The sequence below is a fragment of the Lepidochelys kempii genome, chromosome 4, assembly GCF_965140265.1.
Source record: "Lepidochelys kempii isolate rLepKem1 chromosome 4, rLepKem1.hap2, whole genome shotgun sequence".
In the NCBI taxonomy this organism is placed as follows: domain Eukaryota; kingdom Metazoa; phylum Chordata; order Testudines; family Cheloniidae; genus Lepidochelys; species Lepidochelys kempii.
The window spans coordinates 49,815,335-49,834,554 of record NC_133259.1 but is presented as its reverse complement, the minus strand read 5'-3'; the positions used below and the strand labels follow the sequence as shown (position 1 = coordinate 49,834,554).

Below are 19,220 nucleotides of genomic sequence, written 5' to 3'. Positions count from 1 at the left end.
ACAGTGCTAGAATTCCCAAAGATGGCTGGGAAGTTCTTTGCATCCTAATCCCCTTGTGTCTGTTGTAATATGGTCCTAAAAGAGGATAAATAGTGAGAAGAAGAGTAAGTGGAAATAAAGGCAGAGATGAAGCAAGGGGCAAATTTATGCAGGGCCTAAGTGAGAGTGAGAAGCCTTCATTTTATTATTAATTAATGTTTTAAAAATGCAAATCTACAATCAAGCCAACATTAACACTGAGGCCCAGAGCGATGGGATGTGCAATTAATTTTTTAATAAAAAGCAGTGTTATATCAGCCCATCCATTACCAACAGTTAACAATTCTGACACTGAGTAAGTGATGAGCTATAATTTGAGGTGGAAAGAGCTAGGCAGATAGTGAAGAGATTGATGGTTGGAGCAGTGGGACAGAAAGATGGGTTCAGCAGAGGCATTTAGCGTAGGATGGGGAGGGGAAAGGTGAGGCGGTAACAGAGGGAAAAAGTTATTAGGATGTTTGTGTTTTCTTTCATGTGTAAGAACCCATTGTTCAGCGTTGTTCAGTTTCTTGTTTACGATGCCTTCAGTGAGATAAGCACTTCTGTTTAACTCTCCCCTCTTCTTCTCTTGCAGCAGTGATAATGGTCCTGAATAGCATGAGTGTCAGTTGGAGTGCTCGCATCCAGATTTTCCTTACCTTTTGCAAGCTCATAGCAATTTTGATAATTATAGTCCCTGGAGTTATGCAGCTAATTAAAGGTATGAACTGAAAAGTAAATGCTTTTTAAATTATTTTTCTCTTCCTTCCCCCACCCTCACTGCCACCAAATAGTGCCTATACCAGCAAAATCTCTTAATTAGTCTCTGCTTGTTTAACTTGAGCTCTGTACTGTCATGCAATTGATTGGAAGTGGAACTACACTGGGATGAACTGGTATTTACAGCAGCATGCCAATGAGAGTATTGAGTCGAGATCCAGCATGTTAAATTAAGAAGCACAGAATTGCTCCTTTCAGTATCCAAACTTCTATTTGAAATGAAAACTCTCTGTAGAAAGGACAGAATCAGTTTTAATGGCAGATGGGCATGTCTTGTTCCTCTAAATGTTTTAATAAATTGGACATTAAGAATCGTCTGGCCTAGATAATTTGTTTTTAACTGCATTAACGCTTAGCCCTGTTCACTACTATATTATGAATTAGCAACAGGAATGTTCAGGGTTCATAATTTTCACAACGTTATGAGCATATCAAAATGTGCACTGTAGCTCCCAAATGTTAAAATACTTGTTTAAAATATTGTGGTGATTATTCATTGAATCTGCATGGGAGAAAGATGTTGTTCCTGATGTTGGCCTTTGCAGATATTTAAACTAGCAGACTTGCCCATATGTGATTGTATTTGATGCTCATCTACATGCACGTTACTGATACCAAGTGAAAGAATAAATATAAAACCAAGACAGCAGGGCTAATACAAACCCAGTGAAGGAAATCTGAAGAGTTCACAAGCCTCTCCATATTGTCATTGTTTACATGTTACAGTAACAAAGCTCATAAAAGTCATTCAGAGTAGGGGAGACAGAAGAGCTGTTGATTTTAATAAGCTCATTGGTAGATCCTATCTGGCAAGAATTTCATATGCTATCAGTTCAGGAGGATACTTTTACAATATTCTGCATAGCCTCAAACCTGAGTCAAAACCACAGTATGTCTGTCCATCATATCTGTCATGGCATCTCATGTATTCTCTTGTGGCTGTATAGTCTAATTTGTGAGGAGCAAGGTATTGAGCAGATCTAGGAATACTGCTGAAAAACTTGGCATGATGCTTGGCCCTTTTTTCAATCTGCTTTTCACATCTGTCTTTCTCAGAATGTTTACAATATTTTTTGATAGTTACTCTCCATTCAGGTGTGTCGTTGGCTGTGTCTTCGAAGTCATCCATATTTACCTACCTATGAGTTCATATTCTGCTTAAGGTCATCTTTGAAGCATTTATGTTGACTGCCTTTCCTATACTTTCCTAGTTCCAGCTCACCATAAAGAACTCTTTTGGGGGAATCTGTTACCACCCATTCTGATAATGTGACCCGCCCATCCTAGCTGAGCTTTCATAATCATTACTTTGATGCTATTTGTTTCGTCTCTCTCAAGGATGTTGATATTTGACACTTTGTCTTGCCAGCAGAACTACAGAATAGAACAAAGACAATGCATGTAAAAGCTTCCAAGTTGCTTGATGTGTCTGTAGTAAACTGTCCATGTTTCACATCCATATAAAAGGGTGCTATCACTGCAGAATTGTATATCAGTTCTGGCAACAGTTTGAAGGTAGGCTGGTTGAGTACACTATGGGAAAGTCTTCCAAAAGACTGGCTTGCCTTTGTATTCTGTTTGATATTTCTTGACCCAGGGAATGATCGTCTGAGATACTACTGCCAAGATATGTAAAGTTACTGCCATTCTTTAGTTTTGTACCAGTGATGCTGATGTTTGGCTTAGTGGTTGATGGGGCTGTTTGGAAGAGGACTTCATTTTTTTCCAGGCTGATGATGTGTCCAAACTGTTTAGTTGCTTCTGAGAACCTCTCAAGGATGAGCTGGAGGTCACTTTCACTGTGACTAAGTAGAGCACAAACATCTGCAAAAGAGAGCTTCACAAATGAGTTCCTCAAGGGCTTTTGTCTTTGCAGCAAGTTTTCAGAGATTGAAGAGTTCTCCATCAGTTATGTACCTTATGTATATGCCTTTTTGACAGCTATCATTTGCATAATTCAGAATGGCTACAAAGAAGAGACCACAGAGTACTGGTGCCAGTATGCAGCTGTGTTTCACCCTGTTAGATATGGGGAATGATTTAGAGAGGTCACCATCTGAGAGTTCTTGATCAGACATGTCTTCATGGAATTGACATATGGTGTTAATGAATTGGGCAGCCAAACTTTTCTAGAACTTTCCAGAGGCCATTTCTGTTCACACTGTCAAGCACTATTTTTAGATCTATGAAGACAACATACAGTTCCATGTTTTGTTGAATGCATTTTTCCTGAATCTATCTCACAACAAAAATCATGTCTATGGTGCACTGACCCAACCTAAATCCTCATTTGGTCTCTGATGGAAGCTTCTCTGACACTATTTCGACAAGCTGATGGAGCAAAATGAGAGCTGATGATATAATGCTATCAATTTTTTCCTTTGAGTTTTCCCTTAGTTTTTCTTGATGAAATGGATGTCTCAACTTTGCTATATTCAGTTGTGGTTTGATCTATTCCGTATTGTTTCAATGAGGGGCAATAATGTGTAAATTGAAAATGGTTCTGATCATACTGTGGTCAGTCCAACAGTTTGCTCCTCACATTGCTGTGGTGATCTTGATATCCCTGATGACTCTGCCATGTAATGACATAGTCAGTCAGGTGCTTGGATCTTGGATGCATCAACAAAGTTTCATATTTGTCAGCTTGCCTGAAGATTGTGTCCATAATAACAAACTCATGTTCAGTACACTTGCTGAGGAGACCACACTTGTTAATTTTTCTCTTTTCCAACTCTGGCATTAAGGTCTACCAGATGTATGAGTTTGTCTTCACTGGATATAAATTTGGTTATGTCATCCAAATCAGAATAGAACTGTTCTTTTAATTATTCATGGCTGGAGCACAAGCACTGATAAGAGTCACAATATCATGAATTTCCAACAGAAAATTGTAGAGTAATTAGGTGGGTTTTTTTGCCCACAGGTAAGTATCTCAGTGATTTCAGGAGGCTATATTTAATGGCAAAACCAGCACCATCAATTGTCATCTTCTGCTGGTTTCCCTTTTCAAAAAAAGCTGTAGCCACCTTCTAGTTCATTATGGAGCCTTCATCTTCAGGTTTGGTTTTGCTGAGGGCAGCTATGTTGTTGCTATTTCTAGCAGGTTTTCTTGCAAGTAATGCTGTACGTCTTTCAAATCTTGATGGGCTATCTTTGTCCATTAGGGTCTGTATGTTCCATGTGACCACAGAGAGAGCTCTTGTTTTGTAGGAAAAACAAGAGAGATGTTACTGAACATCCTTGCTCCCCAGGATTCAAGGCTGAGCAACCAAAGTCCCAGGTCACCTGTGTAAAAGTTTGTGATTGTGACTCCAAGTGTTCAGCTACACCTGACACTTCACCACTCACCCATCGTTGGAGACTTTTTTTCTTAATGATTTGTGAGGTTTTTTAGGTGAGAAGTCTGTTGCATATGGGCAATCACACTCTTTGGGCTGCTGAAGTTGGAGAACAGTGACACAAAAGGTCACGATGACTGGGAACTACATAAGATGCAGGGGATAGTCATTGACCTCTTTTGTGCTTTATCAGGACTTATGTATTTCACAATACAATGATGCAGTGCCTTTTTAGAGGTTGGACCTAGAGGTTTCCTCCACTTGGTGCACCAAAGCAGATTTAACATGTTGAGGGTCATCAACACAGTAGTCATTCTATAAAGAACTTGATCCTGAATCCTGGGCAGCAAAAATGTTCAGCAATGCCCCAGGTCAATGAGAAGCTCTTTTACAGGACAGCAGTGCTCACCCGAGCAAGTGAAAGGGCTAGGAAAGGTGCTCTAATCATTGCCTGCCCAAATGTAATCTGAACAATTCATCACAACTGGTGGATCATTCGTAAAACAGTCATTCTATAAGAGCTCAACAACACTGTTCCCCCCCACCACAAACACACACGCTCACAGAGCAGTGGATTCAGATTTTCTCAGGGCCATAGATGGCTCACTTTTTTAAAATTCTCTTTAGCCAGTGACTGTCTCTTAAACAAAAGTTTCCCACTCTAGGTCTCTGTCTAATCACTAGACAGATTCCTGATCTCATGTGTTTTGTTTTCTCCTTCACAGCTGCTCCTCCTCCTTCCTCTCACTTTCACATTAAAAAATACTCATCTCTTAATATCCTTGTAGCGGACCAAATCCTGAGCTCCTCGCTCAGGGCTAGATCCAATTACCCTTACTTATGTTGAGTAGAACCATTGATTTCCCCATGTGACCCACCCCCATCATTGGCTTCCCATGGTGCTTTTGTCTTGTGTATCAAACCAGCTATGCTAAACTGTGTCCCCCTGAATCACTCCTGTCCACGCTATCCTCTCACAGCCCCACGACCTTCTCCCTCCCTATGCTGTTAGTTAGGCTATCCACAGAATAAGGTACTTCTCATTGTGAGTGAGGCTGGCAGAATCTTGCTGTCAATTTTTTTCAGTCATTACTCAGGCAAAACTCACATCAGCTTCAGTGATGTAATGGAATGCTAATTATTAAATTATTATACCATGTACTGTATTATACCATTCAGCCACTAGGTGGCGCTGTGTGAGAAAATACGTTATTTAAAGCTATCCTCAGCCATACCTGACAGAGTATTAAAGTATAAACACATCTAGTGTGTATAAGCAAGTGCTGTAGCCAGTCCATATCTGCGACAGGAACATGACAAGTGAGGAGTTTGAAATGAATAAAGACAGAGTGAAAACTGAGTAAGGAGTTCAGGATTTGTCCCTTTGATAATTAGGAAACTGAACAGAATACTGCGTAGGCTTACAACTTCCTAGAAAATGTAGCACATAACAATGGGCTAGAGCTACACTGAACCTGGTAACATTATAGCAGAGAATGAGAGTGAATGAAGAAGAATGAATTCTCCTTGAGGGGAATTGCACAGATACACACATAAAGCTTGCTATTAGTTACAGCACACATTTGCAGTGCCAGTCTCCCCCAGCAGATTCGGTTACAATATTCCTGTCCCGATAGAATCGATTGATCTATAAGCAAACCTTTCTTTCTGTGTGCAAACTCTTCACCGCATCTACCAAATGTGAATGTTTGTGAAGTGGGGAGTAGCAAAACCCTGCATTCCTGAGATATGAATGTACATGTGCCTACAGGGAAGAACTTGTTTTGTCAATTTCTCCCCTTCCCTATTATCTTTTTAAAATGAGCAGAAGTACATTCAAAACAATCTGTACAGGAAATTGAGTAGGGAAAATCTTTAGAACAATCTGTGGAAAAATATGAGCACACAGCCTATTACGATATGTCTGTAGTCACCTCCTGGGTACTATTTTCAATATGTTTACCCGCAAGTGTTTGGATAGATAGCTGTATAATTCTTGCTTAGTATAATGTGACTCATGGTTATGAATATTATGTGGTAGAAATCTACTGGATGCTAATAGCTTAAATGCTGGACAGATTTTAGCTATCAATTCAGTTTTCCAAAAAATGCTGTTTATAAGTGAAATGCTGGCAGTGTTCTTTGTGATTTAAATTTTAACATATAATTACAGAGAATAATTAGGAAAAATTAAGAGCCTAATTCTGTTCTCATTTGTGTTAGTGTAAATCAGGAATAGCTCCACTGAAGTGAGTGCAGTTAAGGCACTGTGAGTGCACTCAGAATCAAGCCCAAGAAAGAAAATAGAATAAACACAGAAGATCAAATTCTGATGTTACATGACTGTGTGGACCTCCCATTGAAGCCTCTGAAAGCCTCCTGCAGCCAGTGGCAGAATTTGGCCTGAGCCAGACATTTCAAATCCAGAATTTGAACCTTCTCTTTCCCGCAAGTGTCAGCTCGGGGGAGGAGGGAGGGGGGGAACTGCAACCAGATAGCAATTTATGCTGACTCCTGTGTACTTATCAACCCCAAATTACCCACATTCAAAATCTAATTGGCTACAGAAAATAAATAGGCCTAAATTATACAAATAACTAACAATTGGACATAAAAATTAATTACACATCAACTATACAACTAGGGCAACCACATAAACAATGTGGCCCACCCTAATTGGTTGGTCTGTTCTAAAACACGGCCGTTAGACCAGATAAAAAGGATGAAGGCACGGGACTGTGTGTGTATGTGTATTTTCGGTCATAAGGAAAACCTGACCCACACCCCCTGAACCGAAGGGACGTGCACTTCTCAACTGTCTGTACCCGGCCAGTGCAGAAAACGGCCGACTGAAGGGTAACATATTTTTGGACGAATGCAGGGTAAGTCTACGGAGTAATAGAAGTCTGGTCTCTCAAGCCAAATTGATCACAGTCGTATCAATACTGTAGTATAAAATCAATAGTAGGTGGCTAATGCATAATAGCTTTGGATGCATTTGTGCTTGTCTTTTAAGTAACCCAAGCAGATGCTGTAGTGCTGTCGTTCATTAGCTCCTTATACGTATAGTTCTGTTGCCTTTAAAATATTTTGTCACCAGGAATATAAAACTGGTGTGTCATAAATATAAAGGGAAGGGTAAACACCTTTAAAATCCCTCCTGGCCAGAGGAAAAACCCTTTCACCTGTAAAGGGTTAAGAAGCTAGGACAACCTCACTGGCACCTGACCAAAATGACCAATGAGGAGACAAGATGCTTTCAAAAGCTGGGGGGAGGGAAAAACAAAGCCTCTCTCTCTGTCTGTGTGATGCTTTTGCCGGGGACAGAACAGGAATGGAGTCTTAGATTAGTAAGTAATCTAGCTAGATATGCGTTAGATTCTGATTACTTTAAATGGCTGAGAAAAGAAGCTGTGCTGAATGGAATGTAGATTCCTGTTTTTGTGTCTTTTTGTAACTTAAGGTTTTGCCTAGAGGGATTCTCTGTTTTGAATCTGATTACCCTGTAAGGTATTTACCATCCTGATTTTACAGAGGTGATTCTTTTTACTTTTTCTTCTATTAAAATTCTTCTTTTAAGAATCTGAATGCTTTTTCATAGTTCTTAAGATCCAAGGGTTTGGGTCTGTGTTCACCTATGCAAATTGGTGAGGATTTTTATCAAACCTTCCCCAGGAAGGGGGGTATAAGATTTGGGAGGATTTTGGGGGGAAAGACATTTCCAAACAGGCTCTTTCCCAATTATATCCCTTAGATGCTGGGTGGTGGCAGCAATAAGTCCAAGGGCAAAAGGTAAAATAGTTTGTACCTTAGGGAAGTTTTAACCTAAGCTGGTAAAAGTAAGCTTAGGAGGTTTTCATGCAGGTCCCCATATCTGTACCCCAGCGTTCAGAGTGGGGAAGGAACCCTGACATGGTGAATAAGAGCTTTACTTATGCTTCTCTTCAGGGCTTTTATTATAACCTGCCAGGACCAGCATATGGAAAGTTACTGTTCAGGAACTCGCAAATTGTCCACAATATTACATGTACTTGCGCTTGTCTTCAATATAATCTGCCTTTTGTATTAATCCTTATTCAGTGCTGGTCTTTGGTTTTCCTTTTCTTGTTTTGCTTATGCTGTTGTTATAGTCAAAAATCATTCAAAGCCTTTCTTAAAGAATAATTAGTAGTTCTTACTTATTTTATACGGACACCACTTAACCTCATTACATCTGTGTTGGGTGGTGGGAAGTAGCAGACACCCCGGGGTAAAATAGGGCCCCAAGGCGTGCCTCCTTCCAGATAGTCCCATTGATGTCAACAGCAGAATCTGAAGTCAGTTGAACTATCTGGGTGAGTAACTTCTCCATGATGTGATTTTTTTTTTTTGAAGAGGGAAAGGGAGAGTAGATGGTCACAATGCAGTAGTCATGGGTAATTTTTTTTATTGTCTAGTGAATATTTCAGAGGTTATATTTAAGTATCATTTCTATTGCAGGAGAAACACAGCACTTTAAAGATGCATTTGCAGGGAATGATGCCAGTGTTATGGGATTACCTCTTGCTTTTTATTCAGGAATGTATGCCTATTCAGGCTGGTAAGTAGTCCAAAGATGTCCACTTGTATTCTAGATTGTATGCTGTAACAAAGCCATGTATCTAAGTGTAAAAAATGACTGACATGTCCTGTATCATGGAATCATAGAAGATTAGGGTTGGAAGAGACCTCAGGAGGTCATCTAGTCCAACCCCCTGCTCAAAGCAAGACCAACCCCAATTAAAACATCTCAGCCAGGGCTTTGTCAAGCAAGGCCTTAAAAATCTCTAAATATGGAGATACCACCACCTCCCTAGGTAACCCATTCCAGTGCTTCACCACCCTTCTGGTGAAATAGTTTTCCCTAATATCCAACCTAGACCTCCCCCATGGCAACTTGAAACCTTTGCTTCTTGTTCTGTCATCAGCCAACACTGAGAACAGCCTAGCTCCATCCTCTTTGGAACCCCCCTTCAGGTAGTTGAAGGCTGCTATCAAATCCCCATCGCTCTTCTCTTCTGCAGACTAAATTAGCCCAGTTCCCTCAGCCATTCTTCATAAGTAACGTGCCCCTGCCCCTAATAATTTTCATAGTCCTCTGCTGGACTCTCTCCAATTTGTTCACAACCTTTCTGAAATGGGGGGCCCAATACTGGACGCGATACTCTAGATGTGGCCTCACCAGTGCCGAATAGAGGGGAATAATCACTTCCCTTGGTCTGCTGGCAATACTCCTACGAATGCAGCCCAATATGCCATTAGCCTTCTTGGCAACAAGGGCACACTGTCCACTCATCCAACTTCTCATCCACTGTAATCCCCAGGCCCTTTTCTGCAGAACTGCCGCTTACCCAGTTAGTCCCCAGCTTGTAGCAGTGCATGGGATTCTTCCATGCTAAGTGCAGGACTCTGCACTTGTCCTTGTTGAACCTCATCAGATTATTTTTGGCCCAATCCTTCAATTTGTCTAGGTCACTCTGGACCCTATTCCTACCCTCCAGTGTATCTACCTCTTCCCTCCAGCTTAGTGTCATCCGCAAACTTGCTGAGCGTGCAATCCATCCCAACATCCAGATCATTAATGAAGATGTTGAACAAAACCGGTCCCAGGACCGACTCCTGGGGCACTCCACTGGATACTGGCTGCGAACTAGACCTGGAGCCATTGATCACTACCTGTTGACCCCGACAATCTAGCCAGCTTTCTATCCACCTTATAATCCATTCATCCAATCCATACATCTTTATCTTGCTGGCAAGAATACTGTGGGAGACCGTATCAAAAGCTTTACTAAAGTCACATCCACCACTTTCCCCATCCCACAGAGCTAGTTAACTCATCATAGAAGGCAGTCAGGTTGGTCAGGCATGACTTGTCCTTGGTGAATCCATGTTGACTGTTCCTGATCACCTTCCTCTCCTCCAAGTGCTTCAAAATGGATTCCTTGAGGACCTGCTCCATGATTTTTCCGGGGACTGAGGTGAGGCTTAACAGTTTGTAGTTCCCTGGATTCTCCTTCTTCCCTTTTTTAAAGATGGCCACTATATTTGCCTTTTTACAATTGTCTGGGACCTCCCTTGATCGCCATTTCAAAGATAAAGGCCAATGGCTCTGCAATCACATCAGTCAACTCCCTCAGCACTCTAGGATGCATTGCATCTGGTCCCATGGACTTGTGCATGTCCAGCTTTTCTAAATAGTCCTTAACCTGTTCTTTCACCACTGAGGCTGCTCAGCTCCTCCCCACACTGTGCTGCCCAGTGCAGCAATCTGGGAGCTGACCTTGTCTGTGAAGACTGAGGCAAATAAAAGCATTGAGTACTTCAGCTTTTTCTGCATCATCTTTCAGTAGGTTGCCTCCCCCATTTAGTAAGGGTCCCACACTTTCCTTGATTTTCTTCTTGTTGGTAACATACCCGTGGAAACCTTTCTTGTTACCCTTCACATCCCTTGCTAGCTGCAACTCCAATTGTGCTTTGTCCTTCCTGATTACACCCCTGCATGCTTGAGCAACATTTTTATACTCCTCCCTAGTCATCTGTCCAAGTTTCCACTTCTCGTAAGTTTCCTTTTTGTGTTTAAGCTCACTGAAGATTCCTCTGTTAAGCCAAATTGGTCGCCTGCCATATTAGCTATTCTTTCTGCACATTAGGATGGTTTGTACCTGTGCTCTCAATAAGGCTTCTTTAAAATACAGCCAGCTCTCCTGGACTCCTTTCCTCCTCACATTAGCCTCTCAGGGGATCATGCCCATCAGTTCCCTGACGGAGTCAAAGTCTGCTTTTCTGAAGTCCAGGGTCCTGGACTCTCTGCTGCTCTCCTTTCTTCCTTTTGTTGGGATCCTGAATTCAACCACCTCATGTATATCTTAGTTTGAATTACGTGATGTATTAAGAGACAGATTCTGTTGGTTTTACTTATGTTCAGTAGTTACTCTGTGGGTAGCCCCATCAAGGAAAGAGAGTATTTTTGCAGAGTAAGGTGAGTAAGCATGGACGAATCTGGCTCAAAATAATTATTGATTTACATTTTTGGCCTCAGGATGGAGCTGAAGTGAACAAGGAGGACTATACTTTAATTCTCATAATCCATTTTAATTAAAAGCAAAGCAGGAAAAAACATTCCCTTTGTTAAATATATGGGTAATTGCATGCACAAATACTGTTTTATATGGGCAGTTAAACAATTTGCAAGAGGAATTGTGTTTCCTCTGGACCTCGGTCTCTAATTTTAAGAAAATGTAGCCCAAAAGACAAGTAAAAACTGAGTGCTTAGAAGGGTATATTAATAACTTTAGCTAGGTCACAAAGTAGTGATATAAGACCATTTTGCACTTGTGGACTAGCACCTTACGTCATTTTAGTGGGAGTAAAGTACTAGTCGGTGTGAACTATGGTATCAGAATCTGGCTCAAAGTATCTTACTCAGAACTTTCCTCCAAGTTCTCTCTCTCTCCGTGTCACTAATGACACTATTGTAGGCTGGAAACAGGTTGGTGTTTTTAGCTTCTTCCTTATAATTTATTTATGCTCTATAGGTGTTCCACAGTGTGCAATATCTATATACTGTGCAGCTGGAGTTTAAAAAGTACTGCGATGCACAGACAGGGTTTATTTTGAGAACTGTTTGGAAGCCTTTTTTCCCCATTTACACACTGCTCACAGGCACCAAAACACTTTGCCTTATACAGAGGATGAGGCTTGAATGAGAAGGGTTTGTTTTTTTTTGGAGGTGGGAGGGGTGGCAATGGGTAGAGTCAGATATTTGAATTCTCTGCCAGCCTGTAACTCCCCTTTTGTAGAAGGGCATTACAAACATGCCCAGTGAATTACTGAACAAAACACATTCAATTGTGTGGGGGGCACCCTAGAGAATCAAGAGGTTCAGAAAATAGAGCTGGCATTTTGAAAGCTGAAAGAAATCTTCCTGATTATATGAAATCTCTCTTCCCTTCCCCCCCCTTTATTTCTTTCTCTCATTTACCTGTGAAATGGACTCTGGCTTAAAATACTCCCCTTAATGATAATTTTTGTTTTATTGCTACTTTTGAAAACCCCTTGTTTGGACATTACTCACCCTTGAGGCTGTAAAATAGGTTTTAAAAATATTATCTTTATACCTCTTAGACCTAGGTACCTCCCTTTCCCAACCAAAACACTGAGCTCCTCAAAACGTACATTTAAAATAAAAGTAATCACTTTTTGCCTTGCCTTTCCCAGCTACCGACTTTTAATCCTAGGTCCTTATTTGCCCTTTACAAAATTAGTAAACAGAATCAGATCTAACTTTTGCCAGTGCTTCTTCCAAGCTACCTCTCTCTCTTTGTCACTAGCTCAAACTGATAGCTTTAGAGCAGAACAGACCAGAGCACTAAGAGGTATGTCACACACTAGCCTTGCTGGGTTAGTCACATGTGGCTAATTTAATCCAATAAAATAACTGTGAAGAAGCAGGGCAAAATTTGGTGTTGTGACCATAGGTGCTGACTCCGTAGGTGCTCCATGGCTGGAGCACCATGGGGAAAAATTGGTGTGTGCTCTGCACCCACCAGCAGCTCCCTGCCCCACCCAAGCTCACCTCCACCTCCCCCCATGAGCACGACTTCCCCGCTTCTCCTCCCAGTGCTTGCAGCTGTTTCAGGATGTAACAAGCTGTGGGAGGGAGGGGAGGAGGAGCGGGGAGAAGGTGGGGGAGAGGCAGGGGCAGGACGGGGATTTGGGGAAGGAGTCCAATGGGGCAGGGAGGGGTGAAGTTGGGGCGGGGACTCTGGGGAAGGGGTTGGAATGGGGGTGGGGCAGGAGTGGAGTTGGGGCTGGGGGCGGGAAGGCACGAGTACCCACCGGCACCAGGAAAAGTTGGCGCCTATGGTTGTGACCCAGGTTACTGGCTGAATTTAATATGCGCCCTAAGAGGCAGTAGTAAAATGAAGAGCAGGGATGTTTTATTGGCTATGTCTGGAATTTTATCCTGCATAGTGCAGGAGCAGAGTATTGTGTATATCAGTGGTGGGTGAGAAGCAGAACAAAGAATGTAGGGAAACACGATCTTGCATTACTGAGAGAGCTGCTGCATGGCCACCAAATTATTTTTGTCTAGCAGCTGGAATGAGAGTTAAGAGATGATCACGTAGCTAACTGCTTTACTAGGTATAAACCAACATCCTTACGTTACTCCCCCCTCCCTTTTTTTACTCTGTGCATTTGCAAGTTAGGGAACAATTACTCAAGAAGTTTGAGACTTACTAGTGCTCAGTGTGTAGGACTATGGCCTCTGCATAGCCTTATGTATGCAGATACACAGCTTTGTCTAGCTCTTACACTGGAGTGCAAAGGCCTCATTGATCATGCAGTGGTCAGTGTCATAGCTCGCAGGATTAATGACCTTGGTTACTGGCTATATACATGACATTAGCCAATACTGGAAAGTTGTAGTTAAAGTCTGAGATGGATTCTTTTGAAATTGCTTCTATTCTGGTTGCTCCAAAGGCCTGGTCAAGGTCACTGATATAACATTTATAAGACATTCTCTCAAATGCAAGCTTAAGGCTAGGGCCTAAGACTGAGATTTATGTGGCTTAAGGGGGATTTTTGGCCACACTTTTTTCAGTATGTGAGCTTGGGAAAAAACCCTAAGTGCAATGTCAGTCCACATTGGCATTGTGTAGGATTTTGTCTGGTGTCGTATTCTCCTTGATAACTAGCAAGCCAACTTTTCCTCCAAAATGGAAGGAAGGCAGAAGGATAAATAGGTGTGATTTACTTCCTCGGTATAATTGCAAAGGTAGGTCTCTAAAGAAAATGTGATAATGGGCAGGTCTGTTTAATGAATTAAGAACATCTACATGACTGTTGGAAAATTAATCTAGGATGAAAATGCACTAAAGTTTTGTAAAATTTTTCTCTCATTTTCTAGGTTTTACCTCAATTTTGTTACTGAAGAAGTGGAAAATCCTGAGAAGTAGGTACCTTATTTCCCCCCCTTTCCTTTTAAAAATGATCATAACATTAAAATGCTGTAGAAAAAGCAATGATCCCTGGAAACTGCATGCTGGTCAAGTTGTTTTTTCCAGCGGATCTGGTATCTATTTGAATTGCTGTTGCTTGAAGATTTGCTCTTTCTGGCCCTTGGTGACCTCAATGTGCATTCTGCTTTCATATGCAGAGAAAGCAGAAGAGTAAGTAGATCTCCAGAGTTCTGAATCTCACCTTCAGGATACGAATAACTACCAATGGTTTCATTCAGTGGAAGTTATTTGTGTCCTCCTAGGGAGAATCAGGCCCAAGAATGTTTCTGAATGTTATATTATGTGACAATTTTTCTGTTGTTTAAATAGTGATCTAAACAGCTAATTCTACAGTTCAGCAAAAGAATAACTTGATTTAGTCACACAGGGTATATCTACAGAGCAAGTAGCAACCCACTGCCGTGAGTCTCAAAGCTCATGTCTACAGATTTGGACTTGTGGGACTCATGTTATGACGCTACAAATAGCTGTGTAGACATTTGGGCTTGGGTTGAAGCTCGGGCTCTGAAGACTAGGGAGGGAGGTGGACTTCAGTCTCCAGCTTGAACTGCAATTTCTACACAGCTGTTTTTAGCACTGTAGTCTGAGCCCCACAAGCCTGAGTTTGTAGACCCAGGATCTGACACTCATAGGGTTATCTCTGTAAATGTTATCCACGGAGTAACACAACAAGCAACGTGAGCGTGTGTCAGTCTTTCACAACCAATATGAGCTTGTCGCTCTGGTCACCTGTAAAAAAACTGTATGGATTTCCTTTTGACTCTTATTGGTTGTCTGCCCCTAATAATTACAAATGAATATGCTCCTTAAAGAAAAAATGGCTAGATTCTGAAAATAAGTCATTTGGCTTCTGAGCTGTGAAAACCTGGGAAAAGCTATGTAAAGATGGTAAAATGGACACTTGTGGGCTGTATGCTGTCATAAATATAAAGGGAAGGGTAAGCACCTTTCAGTATACAGTGCTATAAAATCCCTCCTGGTCAGAGGCAAAACCCTTTCACCTGTAAAGGGTTAAGAAGCTAAGGTAACCTCACTGGCACCTGACCCAAAATAACCAATGAGAGGACAAGATGCTTTCAAATCTGGAGCGGGGGGCAAAGGGTTTTGTCTGTCTGTGTGATGCTTTTGCCAGGAACAGATCAGGAATGCAAGCCTTACAACTCCTGGAAACTTAGTAAGTAATCTAGCTAGAAAATGCATTAGATTTTCTTTTGTTTAATGACTTGTAAAATAAGCTGTGCTGGAGGGAATGTATATTCCTGTTTTTGTGTCTTTTTGTAACTTACGGTTTTGCCTAGAGGGATTCTCTGTGTTTTGAATCTGATTACTCTGTAAAGTATTTATCATCTTGATTTTACAGAGGCGATTCTTTTACCTTTTCTTTCATTAAAATTCATCTTTTAAGAACCTGATTGATTTTTCATTGTTCTTAAGCTCCAAGGGTTTGGGTCTGTGTTCACCTGTACCAATTGGTGAGGATTATTATCAAGTCTTCCCCAGGAAAGGGGATGTACGGCTTGGGGGGGGGGGGATATTTTGGGGGAAGATGTCTCCAAATGGTTTCTTTCCCTGTTCTTTGTTTAAAAACGCTTGGTGGTGGCAGCATACTGTTCAAGGCCAAGGCAAAGTTTGTACCTTGGGGAAGTTTTTAACCTAAGCTGGTAAGAATAAGATTAGGGGGTCTTTCATGCAGGTCCCCACATCTGTACCTTAGAGTTCAGCGTGGGGAAAGAACCTTGACATATGTGCATGTGTGTGTATGTGTGTATACACATACAACACACACACATATTCATCAGAACAGTATAATCTTGTGAGAAAGAATGAGAGAAGTCTACATTTCGTTTGGTGGGGGAAAAGAACCTTTTTCTAGCAGTTTTTTTTATTAGTCTTATTGCTTATGTTCAAGTGTCTGGAATGCTACTGTAAGTCCTGGGGAGATGCATTAGTGGGCAGAGTGCAGGTGAGGTGGTCAAGGGTTTGTATTCGACACTATTCCTCTCCTGGCTCTGTAAGTTATATGGCTATTATCAATATAGATGAGGTGTTCTTTTAAAAATGCACATGTGCACGCACACAAAATCCCCACCAGACTTTCCACACAGTTAAATCTCTTTGAATCATAGAATCATAGAATATCAGGGTTGGAAGGGACCCCTGAAGGTCATCTAGTCCAACCCCCTGCTCAAAGCAGGACCAATTCCCAGTTAAATCATCCCAGCCAGGGCTTTGTCAAGCCTGACCTTAAAAACCTCTAAGGAAGGAGATTCTACCACCTCCCTAGGTAACGCATTCCAGTGTTTCACCACCCTCTTAGTGAAAAAGTTTTTCCTAATATCCAATCTAAACCTTCCCCACTGCAACTTGAGACCATTACTCCTCGTTCTGTCATCTGCTACCATTGAGAACAGTCTAGAGCCATCCTCTTTGGAACCCCCTTTCAGGTAGTTGAAAGCAGCTATCAAACCCCCCCCTCATTCTTCTCTTCTGCAGGCTAAACAATCCCAGCTCCCTCAGCCTCTCCTCATAACTCATGTGTTCCAGTCCCCTAATCATTTTTGTTGCCCTTCGCTGGACTCTCTCCAATTTATCCACATCCTTCTTGAAGTGTGGGGCCCGAAACTGGACACAGTACTCCAGATGAGGCCTCACCAATGTCGAATAGAGGGGAACGATCACATCCCTTGATCTGCTCGCTATGCCCCTACTTATACATCCCAAAATGCCATTGGCCTTCTTGGCAACAAGGGCACACTGCTGACTCATATCCAGCTTCTCGTCCACTGTCACCCCTAGGTCCTTTTTCCGCAGAACTGCTGCCTAGCCATTCGGTCCCTAGTCTGTAGCTGTGCATTGGGTTCTTCCGTCCTAAGTGCAGGACCCTGCACTTATCCTTATTGAACCTCATCAGATTTCTTTTGGCCCAATCCTCCAATTTGTCTAGGTCTTTCTGTATCCTATCCCTCCCCTCCAGCGTATCTACCACTCCTCCCAGTTTAGTATCATCCGCAAATTTGCTGAGAGTGCAATCCACACCATCCTCCAGATCATTTATGAAGATATTGAACAAAACCTGCCCCAGGACCGACCCTTGGGGTACTCCACTTGATACCGGCTGCCAACTAGATATGGAGCCATTGATCACTACCCGTTGAGCCCGACAATCTAGCCAGCTTTCTACCCACCTTGTAGTGCATTCATCCAGCCCATACTTCCTTAACTTGCTGACAAGAATACTGTGGGAGACCGTGTCAAAAGCTTTGCTAAAGTCAAGAAACAATACATCCACTGCTTTCCCTTCATCCACAGAACCAGTAATCTCATCATAAAAGGCAATTAGATTAGTCAGGCATGACCTTCCCTTGGTGAATCCATGCTGGCTGTTCCTGATCACTTTCCTCTCATGCAAGTGCTTCAGGATTGATTCTCTGAGGACCTGCTCCATGATTTTTCCAGGGACTGAAGTGAGGCTGACTGGCCTGTAGTTCCCAGGATCCTCCTTCTTCCCTTTTTTAAAGATTGGCACTACATTAGCCTTTTTCCAGTCATCCGGGACTTCCCCGGTTCGCCACGAGTTTTCAAAGATAATGGCCAATGGCTCTGCAATCACAGCCGCCAATTCCTTCAGCACTCTCGGATGCAACTCGTCCGGCCCCATGGACTTGTGCACATCCAGCTTTTCTAAATAGTCCCTAACCACCTCTATCTCCACAGAGGGCTGGCCATCTCTTCCCCATTTTGTGATGCCCAGCGCAGCAGTCTGGGAGCTGACCTTGTTAGTGAAAACAGAGGCAAAAAAAGCATTGAGTACATTAGCTTTTTCCACATCCTCTGTCACTAGGTTGCCTCCCTCATTCAGTAAGGGGCCCACACTTTCCTTGGCTTTCTTCTTGTTGCCAACATACCTGAAGAAACCCTTCTTGTTACTCTTGACATCTCTGGCTAGCTGCAGCTCCAGGTGCGATTTGGCCCTCCTGATAACATTCCTACATGCCCGAGCAATATTTTTACTCTCTTCCCTGGTCATATGTCCAACCTTCCACTTCTTGTAAGCTTCTTTTTTATGCTTAAGATCCGCTAGGATTTCACCATTAAGCCAAGCTGGTCGCCTGCCATATTTACTATTCTTTCGACTCATCGGGATGGTTTGTCCCTGTAACCTCAACAGGGATTCCTTGAAATACAGCCAGCTCTCCTGGACTCCTTTCCCCTTCAAGTTAGTCCCCCAGGGGATCCTGGCCATCTGTTCCCTGAGGGAATCGAAGTCTGCTTTCCTGAAGTCCAGGGTCCGTATCCTGCTGCTTACCTTTCTTCCCTGCGTCAGGATCCTGAACTCAACCAACTCATGGTCACTGCCTCCCAGATTCCCATCCACTTTTGCTTCCCCCACTAATTCTACCCGGTTTGTGAGCAGCAGGTCAAGAAAAGCGCCCCCCCTAGTTGGCTCCTCTAGCACTTGCGCCAGGAAATTGTCCCCTACGCTTTCCAAAAACTTCCTGGATTGTCTATGCGCTGCTGTATTGCTCTCCCAGCAGATATCAGGAAAATTAAAGTCACCCATGAGAATCAGGGCATGCGATCCAGTAGCTTCCGTGAGCTGCCGGAAGAAAGCCTCATCTACCTCATCCCCCTGGTCCGGTGGTCTATAGCAGACTCCCACCACTACATCACTCTTGTTGCACACACTTCTAAACTTAATCCAGAGACACTCAGGTTTTTCTGCAGTTTCGTACCGGAGCTCTGAGCAGTCATACTGCTCCCTTACATACAGGGCTACTCCCCCACCTTTTCTGCCCTGCCTGTCCTTCCTGAACAGTTTATAACCATCCATGACAGTACTCCAGTCATGTGAGTTATCCCACCAAGTCTCTGTTATTCCGATCACGTCATAGTTCCTTGACATCACCAGGACCTCCAGTTCTCCCTGCTTGTTTCCAAGGCTTTGTGCATTTTTATATAAGCACTTGAGATAACCTGTTGATCGCCCCTCACTCCCAGTATGAGGCAGGAGCCCTCCCCTCACAGACATTTCTGCCTG

General features: G+C 42.5%; 1 protein-coding gene across 2 annotated transcripts in view; it reads left to right on the top strand.

Annotated features, from left to right (window-relative positions):
- SLC7A11 (solute carrier family 7 member 11) overlaps nt 1–19,220 on the top strand; it is a 75,886-nt gene that overhangs the window by 16,962 nt on the left and 39,704 nt on the right. For both annotated transcript variants that reach the window (XM_073341134.1, XM_073341133.1), the window contains exons 4-6: nt 614–739; nt 8,619–8,718; nt 14,071–14,115. In XM_073341134.1, the coding sequence (XP_073197235.1) occupies nt 614–739; nt 8,619–8,718; nt 14,071–14,115 (271 nt within the window). The remainder of the gene's footprint in view (nt 1–613; nt 740–8,618; nt 8,719–14,070; nt 14,116–19,220) is intronic.